Raw genomic sequence first — 16968 nt, forward strand, 5'->3', positions numbered from 1 at the left:
CATCCACTTCTCAAACAGGACTCCAGTCATCCCTGAGCACTTGTTTGATCCCCAAGTGATGGGGAAGTCTTTGAGCTCCAGGTTGCTGAATGCATGTGGCTTTGCTGATTTACCAATCATGAAGGGCTTTAGGTTTTCTCTGGTTGAGCCAGTGCAGAGCAGAACTGTTAAATGTTATTTGGAAAGTTTTCCACTCTTACATATGTTTGTCACCCTTCATGATGAGGCTTCTGTCAGGCATTGTCTTGAAAAGAGTCCATATTTATCACTGTTAAAAATGTCATCATCTTTGAAGCCTCTGGCTAACTCTGGGACCTTTTTGATGAACTCTCCACAACTTCTGGAACTTCACTGGATTCACCATGTAAGACTTTCTGGGAGACCTTGTGTCACAGTTTAAATTTCTTGAGCCAATCACTCGATGCTTGGAAATTTGCCAGCTCAAATTCCTGTGCAAATATTTTAGCAATTTCTTGGATCTTTAGCCCAGAGATTTGGGTGTTAACTGCCCTATTTGTTTGAAGCAGCTTAATGTGGCTTCACTGACTTCATTGAGCCAAGCTTTCCTCCTTTTCCACTATGGGCCTATGCTTTTCTTCCCATGTTTCTCCAAGTGCTCATGTTTACATTTTTGTATGTTGCTAACACCGAAATGTTCTACTGTCTTTGGCTGCTGCTTTCCAGAAAATGTAGAAGATCAACCTTTTCCTTCAACGTCAGCTCTTTGAGTTCTTTCCTTTGGGCCATCATGTCTTGATTAACTGTAACATTTTTCAGTAACTGTAGGATATACTGACAATTCAGACCAGTCCTTCATGTTGAAAAATCTTCCGCAACACGTGATAAACAATAGCACACTAGAACTAATCCAACAGGTGGTAATAATGAAACATGAAAAAGGAGCTTGTGCTATAGAAAAAGTAATACAAGTAAGGGGCAAAGCTCACGTGAACCTTCTGACCTTTGGTGTGGAGTAGACTCAACTGGTCAAGTTATAGAGGGTAAATTGTGTGTCACAGACCAAGTGGTCAAGATACAACTTACAGACGTGGTCAGTATATGGAGGTCCATCTTCCACTGAGTACATGTGGTACATGATCAGTCTATGGAAATTAGGTCAACTTAAGGAGGTGGTCAGTGCAGAGAGGAAGTCAAGAGATGCTGTATGGCAGTATTTGCAGTTCAGAGAAATGTAAACAAATGCAAAGATGCAGTAATAGACCATCACTGCATAAAGTGAACACCAGGACTTCAGGCAGGAAGGAATAGGCTAATTCTACTGTTTTCTACAAATACAATTGGGTTTATGATCAAAACTGTTCTTATCTATAAAGCAGCTAGACCCCAACCCTTGAAGGGAAAAGATTCTTGTCCAGGCCTTCTTGGACAAGAATCCTTTCTCTGGGTTGGTTTCACTGATGTTTTGTCCCTGAAGTCAGGACTTACCCACGCCAGTAAGGCACCGCCTTTCAAAGTCGTTTTGACTTTGGACAATGCCCCTGGCCATCTAGAACCCCAAGAGTTCTACAGCAGAGACACTATAGAGTGTGTGGTCTACTTTCCCCAACACAGCATCTCATTCACCCTGTAGATCAGGGGGTTATAAGGACCTTTAAGACTCATTATACATGGTGCACTATGGAAAGGATTGCCAACGTCACGAAAGAGAACCCTACAGAGAACATCGTGAAAGTCTAGAAGGATCATTCCACCCCTGTGAGAACAAGACCAAGGCTCTTCCTCCTTCTTATCCTACTCACCAGGAAGATGGCAGGGATGAAGACCTTTATGATAATCCATTTCTACTTAATGAATCAAGTAATGAAGAGTAAATACATTTCCTTTTCTTTTTTTTTTTTATTGAGACAGAATCTCACTTTGTCACCCTCTGTAGCATACCATGGCATCACAGCTCACAGCAACCTCAAACTCTTGGGCTTAAGCGATTCTCTTGCCTCAGCCTCCCAAGTAGCTGAGACTACAGGTGCCCACCACAATGCCTGGCTATTTTTTGGTTGCAGTTGTCATTGTTGTTTAGCAGGCCCGGGCTGGGCTCGAACCCTCCAGCCTTGCTGTGTGTCGCTGGCTCCCTACTCACTGAGCTATGGGCGCTGAGCCTCCTTATGATTTTCTTAATAACCATTTTCTTTTCTCTAGCTTACCTTAGTAAGGAATACAGTATGTAATATATATAACAGACAAAATATGCGTTATTGTCTGTGTTGGCAAGATTTTCAGTCAATAATAGGCTATTAGCAGTTAAGTTTTAAGGAGTCAAAAGTTACAAATGGATTTTCAATTGTACAGTGGGCTGGTGCCCCTAACTGCTGCAGTGTTCAAGTGTCAATTATACTTGGGGACATTCTGGACTGTGTGACATATTATGAAGCAATGAAAATGTTCATGTACTTTGCCTTGGTAACATCATGATGGAAATTTTAATTCAACAAAAGAAAAAATATCTACTGTGATACAAACTACACCACACTCAAACTCAAAAGGAATACAGAAAAGTATAGTATATTGAGGATATGGTATAACAAAGTAATAGTTTTAGCTTTAATTGAAAAATGAGAATTTGAGATTATACGTATGACTGAACTATGGTAAAATATACATGTGTGCTGGTATAAAAAATGAGAAGTAATAGGCAAAATAAAAAATACAGAATTGGCTATACCTGTTTTGTAAGGTTTATATTACATGGGTCACTATTAGAGTTTTGAGATAGACTATGTTATGGTCCATTATTTCACTTCCAAGAAACACAATTGGCAGCGTCCTTCCTGATTCACCTGTGCAAGTTTCAACTTCTTTGGCTTATCAGTAAGCTGGGAGGCTTCCTTTATTTTCATCCATGTGGATTTTATGTTTTTTGATTGTTGTGTATCTCAAAACTTTCATAATGATCCACTTATGTAGTGGTCTTTTTTTTGCCGGGGCTGGGTTTGAACCCACCACCTCCAGCATATGGGGCCAGCGCCCCACTCCTTTGAACCACAGGCGCCGCCCATAGTATTTTTTTGTTTTTAGCTTTTTCATAGTTTAAAAGGAAAAAAGCTCCTCTGCAGACAGTAACACCTATTGAGCCCTGTTGAGTATAGACATTTGTTACCCTACGGTAAATATATACAAAGAGGAAGACATTTGTTGAGAATTGTATTCATGGTAAATATTTCACAATAGTAAGAAAAGAAGTATCTGACTGTCTATAATTAAATGTCTATGACCTAAAGAAGTATGCATTGTTCCACGACCACCTGGTTCACAAAGATAGCAAGTTCGTTTTGCTGTTGTTTTTTCAAACCTCCCAAATAATAAAATTAATCCACAAATCAGTCAATTCTATGAGTAAGAATCAGTTTTCTTCTACTACCATAGTTCACCTGTTCTATGTATTAGTAGCCATGTTTCCTAAAACAAATCTTCTATCTTTCCCAGTGACTATATTATAAACTCTCAGACTTTCAATGAAGTTTTTCTTTTAGATGTTTACCCTCTTCAGTTAGAAGAAATTGACAGCAGTTTGTGATTGCTATCACAATGAGAACAAAGGAGATACCATCTCAAACTACTTAAACAAGTACTATTACCTCTTATTTTTCTGATGGCAAAACTAATATAAAGTAAAATTATTTTTGCCCTAATAAGCCTATTCAGTGAGTGATTTGACAAGAGAAACCATAACAGAGAGTCAAAGCCTGGGTTCTAGGATTCTAAAGGTGCTTTACGAGGTGACAATCAAGTCACTTAACAGTACACAAGACCCCTTCGATCTGACTCCAGTCTAATTTACTAGTCTTTTCCTTAACTACTGGTCTTTAAGATTTCATGATTCCAACTTCACCAGACTACATCCCTTTTGTCATTCATTTCTAACTTGGTATACTCCTCGCCCTCATTTCTGCCTGAAAACTAAAATTCATTTTCCAAGATTCAAGTCAACTGTGTGGAATCTTCCCTTACATCACCAAGTTGAACTAATCATTCTCTCTTTTGTAATCACAGTGTAGGTAAAGCAGAAATCAAGTATCAAGCTAACAGATGACTGTTTTCCCTATTGTTTTAAAAACTGAACATCTCTATGTTATGTGCCAAGTATTAGCCTATAAATGTTTCCATCAGTACAGAAAAGAGTTAAGACTGGACTCCTGAGACTGCTATCCTTAGAAAGACCAAGGTTGGCCTTTGCTTAGAGTACGGAAATTTGGATCTGGGGAGGTTCCTCATCAACTGTACCTAAACTGTTTATATGGACACCATGGTTTATGCTGAATATCTGCCTTCCTTCTGAGAGTATGGAATTTTGGTAACAAGTCAGGGAGAGGATGCTTATGGGACCAGGTCCCACTATGGACCTTTGCCCCAAGTCTCTTCGGGTTCCCTGGAAGACATTTCACAGCTCTTTGCCAGAAGAGCTAGGCAAGTCCCATGTGAGTCCATTACCAGGGACTCTGAAGCCTGCCCCCAGTTTCCTCTCAACTTCACCCCATGCACTTTTCCCTTTGCTGATTTTTTTTTTTAATACTTAATCTGAATCAAGAGACCCTGTATTCTTTCAGTGTAATAAAACATAGCCACCAGTGTGACGATAAGCTGAGTCCTATGAGTCCTCCTGCAAGTCACTGAAACTGGGGGTGATCTCAGTGACTCCCGACGAACCCAGGTAGTGCCTAACCTGGTCTGTACAGCCTCCCTAGGGGAGCTGGATATTACTACCCTTACTTTGTGGGTTAGGAAAAAGTGACCTGAAAAAGGACACAAATAATAAGGTCAGATATGAATATAATTTTTTGCTTCTAAGTTTACGGCTTGAAAATTCCCAGGGGGAAGGGAAACCAAAACTTGAATATTGAAGGTTCACAACAGATAACAGCTTTCAAGTTAAGTAGTCTAATAATAGTTTCAGGTTAGTAAAATTTCCTGAGCCTTGGCTTTTCCAATCTTTAAAATTAAAAATACGGCATTATAGAGTATGGCGGAGTGAGGGCCGGGGGAGATCAGCATATACTATTAAAGGACACCGATTATTTCTCACTGTGAACCATTTGTAATGTCTCTCTTTTCAGCAGTTCTGTTAGACCTTCCCCACTTCACCCCACATGCCTTTCCCTTCTCTGACTTGACTTTGTTTATTCACTGGACTTGTCTTACCATGCTGTTGGACATTGTCAATTTGAAGATCTTTATATAGGAAGCCTTAAATACCTTTTAGTAAAATCCTTAAAGCAGAGTCGTAGTTTATTATGATGTCTGAAGAGCTTTGGGTCACTAGGTATTTCAGATAAGAAAACCTGGGCAACTTCCAAAGGCCCCTGTAAAACAAGAAAATAAAATAAGGAGTATGTTTCTATCTTCTCTAAAATCACAGAGATAGAATTTATGATTTTTCCTAGTGCTGAGATACATAGATGTCTATGTCTATACTAAAACTCATCAGGCTGGGAGTGGTGGCTCATGCCTATAATCCCCGCACTCTGGGAGGCTGAGGTGGGTGGATTGCCTGAGAACAAGAGGAGTTCAAGACCGGCTGACAAAGAGTGAGACTGTCTCTAATAAAAAATAGAAAAACTAGCCAGGTGTTGTGGCGGGCAGCTACTTGGGAGGCTGAGGCAAGACTCTGAGGTTGCTGTGAGCTATGATGTGCCACGGCACTCTACCCAGGGTGACTGAGTGAGACTCCGTCTCAAAAACAAACAAAACCCCCACCTCTTCAGGGACAGACTGTTTTAGATTTTTCCTAATTTCATACCTATGTTCTTATACTCTTGCCAACTAAATTAAATGAACCTCCTATTATTTCATTCTTCAAAAAAACAGAATAGGAGCTCAAGGACTGACCACTGTGTTCAGTAGTGCGGTTTGTCCCATAGTTTGTAAATGTCAGGCTACCACATCCGCTGACCCACGAGCTACCCGACTCGATTTTGCTAAGACAGCTTCCCTCAGTATTCCTAAGGTGTTCCCAGTGTTCCCAAGGCTGTGAGTTAAAGAAGATAATGTTCTATGAGTAAGCACCATCATTTGGAGGTAAAATATTACAATCATTATGTTCCTGGGGGTAGAGGTTTTAAGGTGTTTACATCCGTTAGGGTAAGGCACTTTGGGGCTTTTTTCCTTTAATTTAAAATCAACAGTTAAGCCATATCACAGAAATCTTACTTCTGGATTTTTCCCTTGCCATGGAATGTTCCTTAAGATTGGGGCCATGGGCTCAGTGCTGTAGCACAGTGGTTATGGTGCCAGCCACATATGCTGAGGGTGGCGGATTCAAACGTAGCCCGGGCCAGTTAAACAACAATGACAACTGTAACAAAAAATAGCCAGGCTTCGTGGTGGGTGCCTGTAGTCCCAGCTACTTGGGAGGCTGAGGCAAAAGAATCGCTTAAGCCCAAGAGTTTGAGGTTGCTGTGAGCTGTGACAACACAGCATTCTACTGAGGGTGACATGGTGAGACTCTGTCTCAAAAAAAAAAAAAAGATTGGGGCCATGCCCAAATCATCAACAAGAGAACCTGAATGAACCAACTACCAGGGGATAATGGAGATGGCATCTGATCTGTATATAATAAGGAAATGATATCTTATATTCGCATATTATTAAAATTTTCAAAATCAGTTATTTAATCCTCACCACTTGCTGTGAAGGCGAGCTGCAGAAGGTAACATTCGGGAGAATTAAGATAGCAGAGGGTGAGAAGAGCCCTTCCTTGTTAGATCAGACTCATTCCATGTACACTTTTACAGAAAAAGCTATTTTAAGAGAGTCAATTCTTGTTTTTTTTTTTTTTAGTCTAAGAATAGCTTTTAATTTACTTACAAGAAGGAACTGTTCTAATTGGTTTAAAAATACTCCACTGCACACAAATATTTTGTTAATTAAAATTGAGTATCTACTCAGTTACACGCACTAAACGGAGCTAAAACACAAGATAAAAATGATGCTGTTGACATTTCTTTTATGCTTTTCTTTAAGAGAGCCAATTCTTTCTTAATAAGATGCATATGAATACATAGGTAGAAAACCATAGGCTGTGGGTTTTTTTGTTTTTTTGGGTTTTTTTTTGAGATAACCTAGCTCATAGCAACCTAAACTCTTGGGCTCAACTGATCCTCCTGCCTCAGCTTCCCCAGTGCCCACCATAACGCCTGGCTAATCTTTCTGTTTTTTAGCAGAGATGGGGGTCTTGCTATTGTTCAGGCTGGTCTTGAACTCCGGAGCTCAAGGAATCCACCTCCTGCCCACACTTGTCCTTTTAGAGAGCTGGGGTTACAGGCACGAGCCACTGTACCCGGCCTAAACTTCTGCTTACCCGTTTTCTTCCATTTATATTTTCAGGGTCTTTTGCAACCACTTCTAACACATAGACTTTTCACTGGATTTAGCACTTACTTGTGGTCTTTGTAAAATAAAATAAGGAAATTATTCCAAATCCCATTTATAAGTTACGTCACACAGAGCCAGCAGAAAGCGCGAACCTGGTTAACCGTCGTGCCTACAGATCCCTGGAGGACCATCTGAAGCATTTTGGGATCTGCTGGGTCCTGATGTGTCGCAAACGCCAGCTCCTGTGTCTTTTTCTGCATGTCTTCAATGGCAACTTCAATTGGTGTTAAGATGATCTGAGTGAAACAGCATCTATCAAGTGGGTGCACTGACGGAAAACTATTTAATAAACTTTACATATAACCAATTAAAATTAGGAAAAAAGAGGAGATCAATTATAAACTTTTACGTAATAATAAAATCCCAAACTTGGATCCCCAAAAGAAAAAAAAAACACTTTAAAGCAAAATCTGAGAGCGAATGAGGAACTTAGAAATCAAACAATGTGAAGATGGGTAAAGTTCGAGCACATCGTGCTGTGAAGACGGCACGCATCTCCTGTACATCTACACTGTTGTTACACGGTTCGCTTCTATTTGTTTAACTAATTCTATTTCCCCACTTCTGGACCTACCTCCTCTTTATGAGTGACATTGACCCTTGTTTTAATATAAGGAAAGGCATGAGAAGTGGTCAGGATGGTCTTCCTTTTGAATTGTTCATGAAGCTCCCCGTGGGCACGGCCGTCTAAAGTGAAGGGGGTACAGTACATGAAGCGTCGAAGATTATAGTTTTTGTCAAAATACGTGATTCTGTCCTTCATCTCGTATGTGTCAAAGTAGGGCTCCACGTAGGTAATCTGAATATATGCCTGGGAAAGGGAAGAGTTCGTCATTTCTTCACTGTTTAGTTATTAGTCTTTCGCAAACAAAACTGCAAATTGGGCTCTCAAGGACACACCTACGTCGTCACGGCGTAACCAACCATACCTTGTTAGGGTCCAACTTGCATTTGTCTACGGGATTCGAGTCCTTGATTACTTCAACCACATCCTCGCCAAATCTTTCTCCATAAAATCCCTATAATAAACAAACAGAAATCCTTTACATGAAGTTAACAGGATGAGAAAACAGAGAAGCCATTGAGGGAGATGCCCGAGCAAAATTAGGGAATTTAGTAAATTTTGTACAACCGTGTCATTAATTACAAAATAAGAATTATGTAGGCTTACAAAAACTATGCTGGCTTATAAAACATCATGGTCTCAGTCTATATTTATTTGAAATTATTCTCATCTATGCACTGTAATACAATATAGAAGAAAAGAGAAATTTTCTCTTGTAAAAACACAATATTCCATAAGAGGTTCTCCAGAGAAACAAAGATAATAGAAAGCAAAGACCAAAAAAACTCATTTTCTTTGATGTAAAGGACCTTACATTTCTTAAATACGATGTGGCTTGGTTTCTTACCAGACCACAGGTCAATGAATAAACATTCACTTTTTTGAATTTTAATTCCAGAATTTTTTTTAGTATATTCACTTGTTAAAGTTTTGTGTAGGTTTAGATTTTGAAAAGGCAACTTTGGGTCAAGAATGTAATGACTGAGATGCTTTGCCTCTCTGCACAACAAATATATATTTTTTAAATTAAATCATAAACACAGATTAATGTATACATTAATGCATTTACGGGGAAGAATGTACTGATTTCATATAGAATTAGGAATGCTTACATCATACTGGTAACAAATTTGTTTTAAATTGTTTAAATTTCTGGAAATACAGACTTTCAGAAAAAGAAAAGAAAAAACACCACAAAACAAAAGAATGTAGTGACTATTTCCTATCAGACTGGGCAGCCGCATGGACAGTAGATGGAGCTATTCAAAAACAAAAATCAAATCTGCATCTTCAAAGGAGAAACTCCTACTCATGCAGCAAAGATAGTTGTTTATGATTAAGAAATATAGTTTCAGTTAATATTTCCCGAGACTTAAACTCAGCCTCTTGAAAAATAAAAAGTCGCAGTTTGAGGCAATTTGTTAAAATTGAGCCCAGCAGGCTCGGCCCCCGTAGCTCAGCAGCTAGGGTGTCAGTCACACACACTGGGGCTGGCGGGGTCAAACCCGGCCCAGGTCTGCCAAACGGCAGTGAAAACTACATCAATAACACAAAATAGCCGGGCTTTGTGGAGGTGAAGTCCCAGTTACTTGGGAGGCTGAGGCAAAAGAATCGCGTAAGCCCGAGTTGGAGGTTGCTGTGAGCTGTGACGCCACTGCACTCTACTGAGGGTGACATAGTGAGACTCTGTCCAAAAAAAAACAAAAAAAAAGTTGAGCCCAGCAAAGTCTACAGTAAGACTGTAACATTCAAGATACTAATAACCTTAGCTGAGAATGAAAACAAGCCTACTGCTCACGTATGTGAACACATATCATCTGGCGTCTTGTTCAAATGCAGAAATTGATTCAAAAGTCTGGGGTGAGGTCTGAGCGTCTGCGTTTCAAACACTCTCCCAGGGGAGGAACGCTGTGGACCACACTTTCAGTAAAGGGGAGAGAGAAAAGTTGGAAAGAGTAACTACGACAGAAAAGACTGGGTAGCCTGAGGAATAGAAAAATCGATCATCCGTGATGAAAATTAAGAAAGGATAAAGATCAAGAAAATTGTTTTCGAGATGCGATTTTAGGCTTGTAAGTTCTAACGACATCTCACTGGGGTTCAGGTAAGCTAAAAGATCTAATGTTTTGGTCAGAAATATTTTAGTTGTAGTTCCCCTATAAGCTGCTACTTAATCTGTGTGTCCTACTTTATTCTGTATGACTTTTTCTATGAAATGTGGATAGCAGTATGTATTTCTCCATTAATCACAGTAATTCTGAGGGACGTTTTGGGTTTCTAAAATACGTAAGAAAATAGAACCTCAAAAAATAAAGTGAAAAATACTGTTTTACTATTGCTGGGGAAAATTTAAAGGATTTGAAAGATGATTATTGTAACTATCAAAAATTCTTATACTGAAAGGGAACAGTTTATTGGGCAAGGTCAGGCTTCTTAAATGATTAGTTCTAGATCTGAAAGTCTAACCATCACAGAGAACACGAATTAAAGATGACATTTTATGAACTGCTCCAGCATTCACCTCCAGTCTGTGAGATATCTCTGCAAGTTTGGTTATTGCAGGCTCCTTGTAAACAAATTCTTGTTCATCCAAATCCCCAAACTTGGTTCCATAAAAACCAACACGAAAATAGGTGCCAAACATCCTCTTGCCATCCTAGGTTCAGGAAAACGAAAAAATTTTAATACAAAGTCTTTTTGTTTTTCACATTATGCTTAGATTGCTATAGTATAAAATCTCCAAGGTATTGCAAAAAGTTTCAATTCAAAATTATTTATTTTTTAAAGTAAAGGTAAAAACAAAGTTAAATAATCTTTCTTTTCCCATTATTTCTAACAAACAATTTAAGCAATTAAGGATTTTACCAAGTAGCCAAATTACATATGATATGGATTTTTTAGAGTTTGTACCGAGTGACTCTATCACACTGGCCTCTATTTTTTAAGTTTATACCACTGAGATAAACTAGCTTGCTTTTCTTAACTGCAAGAAAAGATGCTTGTACAACATAAACGGCGTCATAATTGTGCCGATAACTACAGTATGCTAAAGTTAAATAAACAACATTAACGTTTTACGATTAGCATTAGCCTTTACCTAACCTGTTTACAAAGCCTCAACAAGATCATACAGTTAGGAGACAAGCCTGGCACCAGGCAGAGAGCAGCCACTCAGAAATGTCCAGGCCCCCCAAGCACTAAAGCAAAAAATCGACAATTCGTATCCTCGTGTGAATAAAAACATTTATACGTGAAAGAGTAACTAAAATCGGAAGAGTAAGGGAAAAAATTTATGAATGAAAGGTAATAAGAACAATTTGCAGATGAGTGGATTATATCCAAGTCCCCAAACCACCCACTGCCTACATTAACCATATGTTCCTGTCAGGTACAGGCTGCACTAGTGTCACCTGAACTCTCAGAACACGTGGAGGCAAATTCTTTCAATAAAGATAAGTATTTGGAAGCTTTCTATACAATTTTTAGATCCAAAACTATTTCGGAAGGAATTTGTAGTGGCTCTAATATACAACTACACATAAGTGTTTTTTTATTTATTTTTTGCAGTTTTTGGCTGGGGCCAGGTTTGAACCCGCCACCTCTGGTATCTGGGGCCAGCACCCTACTCTTTGAGCCACAGGCACCACCTATACATAAGTATTTAAATACCTCTGGGGCGGTGCCTGTGGCTCAAGGAGTAGGGCGCCAGCCCCATATACCGGAGGTGGCAGGTTCATACCCAGCCCTGGCCCCAGCCAAAAACTGCCAAAAAAAAAAAAAAAAATTAAATACCTCTGAATTCTCTTTAAGCCTAATCTGCTTTATATTTATTTTCCTATACTGAAAAAGCAAAAAAGTATTTAAAATAAGCTAGAAATGTTACAGATAATTAAAGAAAATTGGAAACTCTGATCCTTAATTTACCAGTTTTATAATACTAAAAAAAGTATAATGACTAAAAATATCCCCCCATTTTTGTTCAAAAGAAGTAAGGTTTTAAATGAGAATGTCTTTGGAGCTAAAGAAACTTAAAGTTTCTAATTTTTTTTTTGAGATAAGACTCTCACTTTGTCATTCTGGGTAGAACGCCATAGAATCATAGTTCACAGCAACCTCAGCCTCCTGGGCTCAAGTGATACTGCCTCAGCCTCCTGAGTAGCTGGGACTATAGGCACCTGCCACAACGCCTGGCTAATTTTTCTATTTTTAGTAGAGATGGGGGTCTCTTTCTTGTTTAGGTTGGTCTTGAACTCTTGAGCTCAAGCAATCCAACTGCTTGGGCCACCCAGAGTGCTACAATTACAGGCGTGAGCTACCACCATACCTGGCCTAAAATTTCTAATTTAAAAACATTTTTTCACAGTTACTTTATTTGAAAATTTAACAGACATAAAAACTAACAGATTTCTATAGCAAATGAATCTCTCTAGATGAATTAAGTGAATTCAATCAAAATTTTGATTAAAACCATCAGTAAGCCAATGGAACAATATAATGATATATAACAATAGTAAATTTTGACATAATCAAGGAATGAAGGCACTGTGTGGAGAATATAAAAGACCCTAAATAAATTACTTTAAAATTTGTGATTGTTATTTTTCATAGTAACAAATAGCATGCACACTTCTACTTTTTAAAACCACAAACATTCAAGTACTGTTACTCTGGCTGTACTCTCGGAGTACAACACTATAAAACACTATTCCCATTCTTCAAGACTGTGGCTCTTTAAATATTCGAAGACAGCCATTAGGACTTGTTCCCCTTAGCTAAACATTCCAATTCTCAATCAACCTTCTTATGACAGGAATTACTGCCCTGTTTGCATTTTATTAGTTTTTCAATGCCATCTTATTTTTGAGACAGAGTTTCTCTCTGTTACCGTACCTACAGTACCATGGTGTGAGCCCAGCTCACGGCAACCTAAGACTCCCGGGCTCAAGTGATCCCTCTGCCTCAGCCTGCTGAGTAGCTGGGACTACAGGTGCCTGCCACAATGCCTAGCTAATTTTTCTATTTTTACTTTATTTTTTAAACTTTATTCAAATTAATATGAGGGTAAAATATTTTGGTTACATTGTTCTCACTTCCAGGATGAAGTTCCATTTGTAGAAGAGCGCCTCACGGGGTGTGTGTGTGTGTGTGTGTGTGTGTGTTAGACACCCCCACAATGTGCACATTGGGTGAGATCCCACCTCACGCCCCCCCTTTCTGCCATTGCTCTCCCCCTCCCCCTTGCCCTGAACTGGACTATATTAGTGTTTTACTGTTCTTATGAACATGTAATTGTTTATATATTGACTTCATATTAGTATGGAGTACACTGGATATTTAGTTTTCCATTCTTGTGATACTTTACTAAGAAGAATGTATTTCATCTCCATCCAGGTAAATATAAAAGATGTAAAGTCTCCATTTTTTTTTTAAGGGCTGAACATTTCACCGTGTACATATACCACAGTTAATTGATCCATTCATGGGTTGATGGGAAACCCATAATTCCATGAGTTATCAATTATGAGTTGAGGTCCATTAAACATTCTAGTGCAAATGTCTTTGTAGTAAAATGATTTTTGTTCTTCTTGGTAGATACCCAGCAATGGGACTGTAGGGTCAAATGAAAGGTCTACTTTCAGATCATTGAGGATTCTCCATACTTCTCTGCAAAAGGGCTATAATGGTTTGCAATCCTACCAGCAGTATAGAAGTGTTCCCTTCTCTCCACATCCATGCCAGCATCTGGTGTTTTGGGACTTTGTGATGTGGGCTAATCTTATTAGGGTTAGGTGGTATCTTAGAGTGGTTTTGATTCACATTTCTCTGATGATTAAGGACAATGAACATTTTTTCATGTGTTTGTTGGCCACTCATCTGTTATCTTCAGAGAAGTTTCTGTTCAAATCAGTTGCCCACTTCTAGAGAGGGTTGTTTGCACTTTTCTTATTGTTTGAGTTCTCTGTAGATTCTAGTTATCTGTCCTTTGTCAGATTCATAATGCAAAAATCCCCCATTCTGAGGGCTGTCTGTTTGCTCTGTTTGTGGTACTCTTAGCTGTGCAAAAGCTTTTCAGCTTGATCAAGTCTCCGTTATTTTTGGTGATGCTGCAATTGTTAGAAGAGTCTTCCTCATTAAGTTTTTTCCCCAGGCCAATATCTTCAAGTGTTTCCCCACACTCTCTTCTAGAATCTTTATTGTTTTGTGTCTTAAATTTAAATCTTTTATCCAATGAGAATGAGAATCAATTTCTGTCAGTGGTGAGAGGTATGGTTCCAGTTTCAGTCTTCTGCATGTGGATAACCAGTTCTCCCAGCACCATTTCTTAAATAACAATTCTTTTCCCGATTGCATGTTTTTGTTAGGCTCAGCAAAGATTAAATGACAATATGTGGCTGGGTTCACCTCTAGATTCCCTATCCTATTCCATAGATCTATGTCTCTATTTTTGTGCCAGTACCATACTGTTTTGATCACTATTGCCTTGTAATATAACCTGAAGTCTGGCAATGTGATGTCTCCAGAATGGTTTTTCTAAGAACTGTATTTGTCATTTGGGTTTTTTCTGGTTCCATATGAATCAAAGTACTATTTTCTCAAGATCTTTAAAGTATGACATTGGTGCTTTGATGGGGATTGCACTGAATCAAAAGACTTCTTTGGGTAATATGCACATTGTAATGATGTTGAATCTTCCCAGCCATGAGCATGGTATGTTCTTCCATTTGTTGACATCTTCTGCTATTTCCTTTCTCAAAGTTTCATAATTCTCTTTATAGAGATCTTTCACATATTTTGTTGGATTTATTCCCAGGTATTTCATCTTCTTTGGTGGTACTGTAAAAGGAATAGAGTCTTTGATTTTGTTCTTGGCTTGACAATTGGCATATAAGAACCTACTGATTTCTGGGCATTAATTTTGCAACTTGAGGCATTGCTTATATTCCTTGATCACTTCTAAGAGCTTTGTAGTTGAGTCCCTGGGATTTTCCAGGTATAAGATCATGTCATATGCAAAAAGGGAGAAGTTGACCTCCTCTGTCCCCATTTGGATTCCTTTGGTCTCCTTCTCTTGCCTGATTGTGACAGCTAGGACTTCCAACAGTATGTTAAATAGCAGTGGAGACAGTGGGCATCCTTGCCTGGTTCCAGATTTGAGTGGAAGTGCTTTCAGTTTTACTTCATTCATTATGATATTGGATGTGGGTTTGCTGTAGATAGCCTCTATCAGCTTAAGGAATGTTCTTTCTAAGCCTATTTTCTTGAGTGTTTTTATCATGAAAGGATGCTGGCTACTGTCAAAGCCTTTTCTGCATCAACTGAAAGAATCATATGGTCTTTGTTTTGATTCTATGAATGTGGTGTATTATATTTATAGATTTGTGTATGCTGAACCAACTTTGTGTCTCTGGGATAAAACCCACTTGATCATGGTGTATAACCTTTTTAATGTGTTGTTGTATTCTGTTTGCTAACATCTTGTTGAATATTTTTGCATTGATATTCATTAATAATATTGGTTTATAGTTTTCTTTTTTTGTTGGGTCCTTTTCTGGTTTGAGGATCAGGGTGATGTCTGCTTCATAGGATATGTTGGGTAGGATTCCTTCTTTCTCTATATTTGAAAAGTTACGCATTATAGAAACTACTTCCTCTTTGAAGGTTTGATAGAATTCTGGTGTGAAACCATCTGGTCCAAGGCTTTTCTTTTCTGGGAGATTTTGTATAATTGATGCTAGCTCAGTACTTGATATTGGTCTATTCAAGATTTCTAAATCTTTCTGGTTGAGTTTTGTTAGGTATTGTGCTTCCAGATATTGGTCTATCTACTCTATATTTTCATATTTCTGGGAATAGAGTTTTTTATAGTAATTGCTGAGAATCTTTTGTATTTCAATGGCATGTGTTGTTATTTCCCCTTTATCATTTCTGATTATAGTTATTAGAAATCTTCTTTCTCTGTTTCTGGTTAGTCTAGTGAAGGGTTTGTCAATTTTATTAATCTTTTCAAAGGACTAACTTTTTGTTTCACTGATCTTCTGAGTTATTCTTTTGTTTTCAATTTCATTTAGTTCTGCTCTAATTTTGGTTATTTCTTTCTTTTGCTAGGTTTGGGATTAGATTGGTCTTCCTTTTCCAGTTGCTTGAGATGGCCCATTAGGAAGCTGATTTTCTCTCTTTCTATTTTCTTGAAGGCATCTGATGCTATGATTTTCCCTCTAAGGACTGCCTCTGCAGTATCCCACACATTTTGATAGTTTGTGGCTTCATTCCTGTTTTGTTCCAGAAATCTAATGATCTCATTTTTGATTTCATCTATGACCCAGCAATCATTTAGCATAAGGTTATTTAGTTTCTGTGATTTTAATTTGACTATGAAGATTTCTGTTGCTGTTGAGTTCAACTTTTATTCCATGATGGTCTGAGAAGATACAGGGGGTAATTTCTATTCTTTTGAATCTGTTGAGGTTAGTTTTGTGACCTAAGATATGATCTATTTTGGAAGATGATCAGTGGGTTGATGAGAAGAATGTGTATTTGGTTTTGTTAGGATAAAGTGTTCTATAAATGTTTGTTAAGTCCATTTGTTCTAGGGTCTTATTTAAGTCCATATTTCTTTGTTTAGTTTCTGCTTGGAGGATCTGTCCAGTATTGTCAATGGGGTGTTAAAATCTTCAACTATTATAGGGTGGGAAGACATCATATCTTTCATATCAGTTAGGGTTTACGTATCAAGGAGCATTCAGATAGGGCCATAGATGTTAACTATTGAAATCTCTTCATATTGTGTGTGTTTCCTATGACCAGTATTTAGTTTCCGTCTTTGTCTTTCATTATTTTTGTTGGTTTGAATCCCACTGTATCTGCAGGCAAGATCGCACTGCCAGCTTTTTTCTGCTTTCTATTTGCCTGGAATACTGTTGCTCATCTCTTTATCCTGAGTCTTGTTTCGTCTTTTGAGCTACGGTGTATTTCTTGTAGGCAACAGATATCTGGCCTGAGTTTTTTTTTTTTTTTTT

General features: G+C 38.3%; 1 protein-coding gene across 1 annotated transcript in view; it reads right to left on the minus strand.

The window, feature by feature from the left end:
- Window positions 1–16968, minus strand: part of DOCK7 (dedicator of cytokinesis 7) — a 227951-nt gene that overhangs the window by 26363 nt on the left and 184620 nt on the right. Inside the window, exons 39-43 of the mRNA XM_023515104.1 lie at window positions 10473–10607; window positions 8316–8405; window positions 7961–8197; window positions 7479–7622; window positions 5209–5315 (exon numbers count right to left, since the gene is read on the minus strand). Of these exons, the coding sequence (XP_023370872.1) occupies window positions 5209–5315; window positions 7479–7622; window positions 7961–8197; window positions 8316–8405; window positions 10473–10607 (713 nt within the window). The remainder of the gene's footprint in view (window positions 1–5208; window positions 5316–7478; window positions 7623–7960; window positions 8198–8315; window positions 8406–10472; window positions 10608–16968) is intronic.

This window comes from Otolemur garnettii, unplaced genomic scaffold (genome assembly GCF_000181295.1).
Source record: "Otolemur garnettii isolate 467f Iridium unplaced genomic scaffold, OtoGar3 scaffold00066, whole genome shotgun sequence".
Lineage (NCBI taxonomy): Eukaryota > Metazoa > Chordata > Mammalia > Primates > Galagidae > Otolemur > Otolemur garnettii.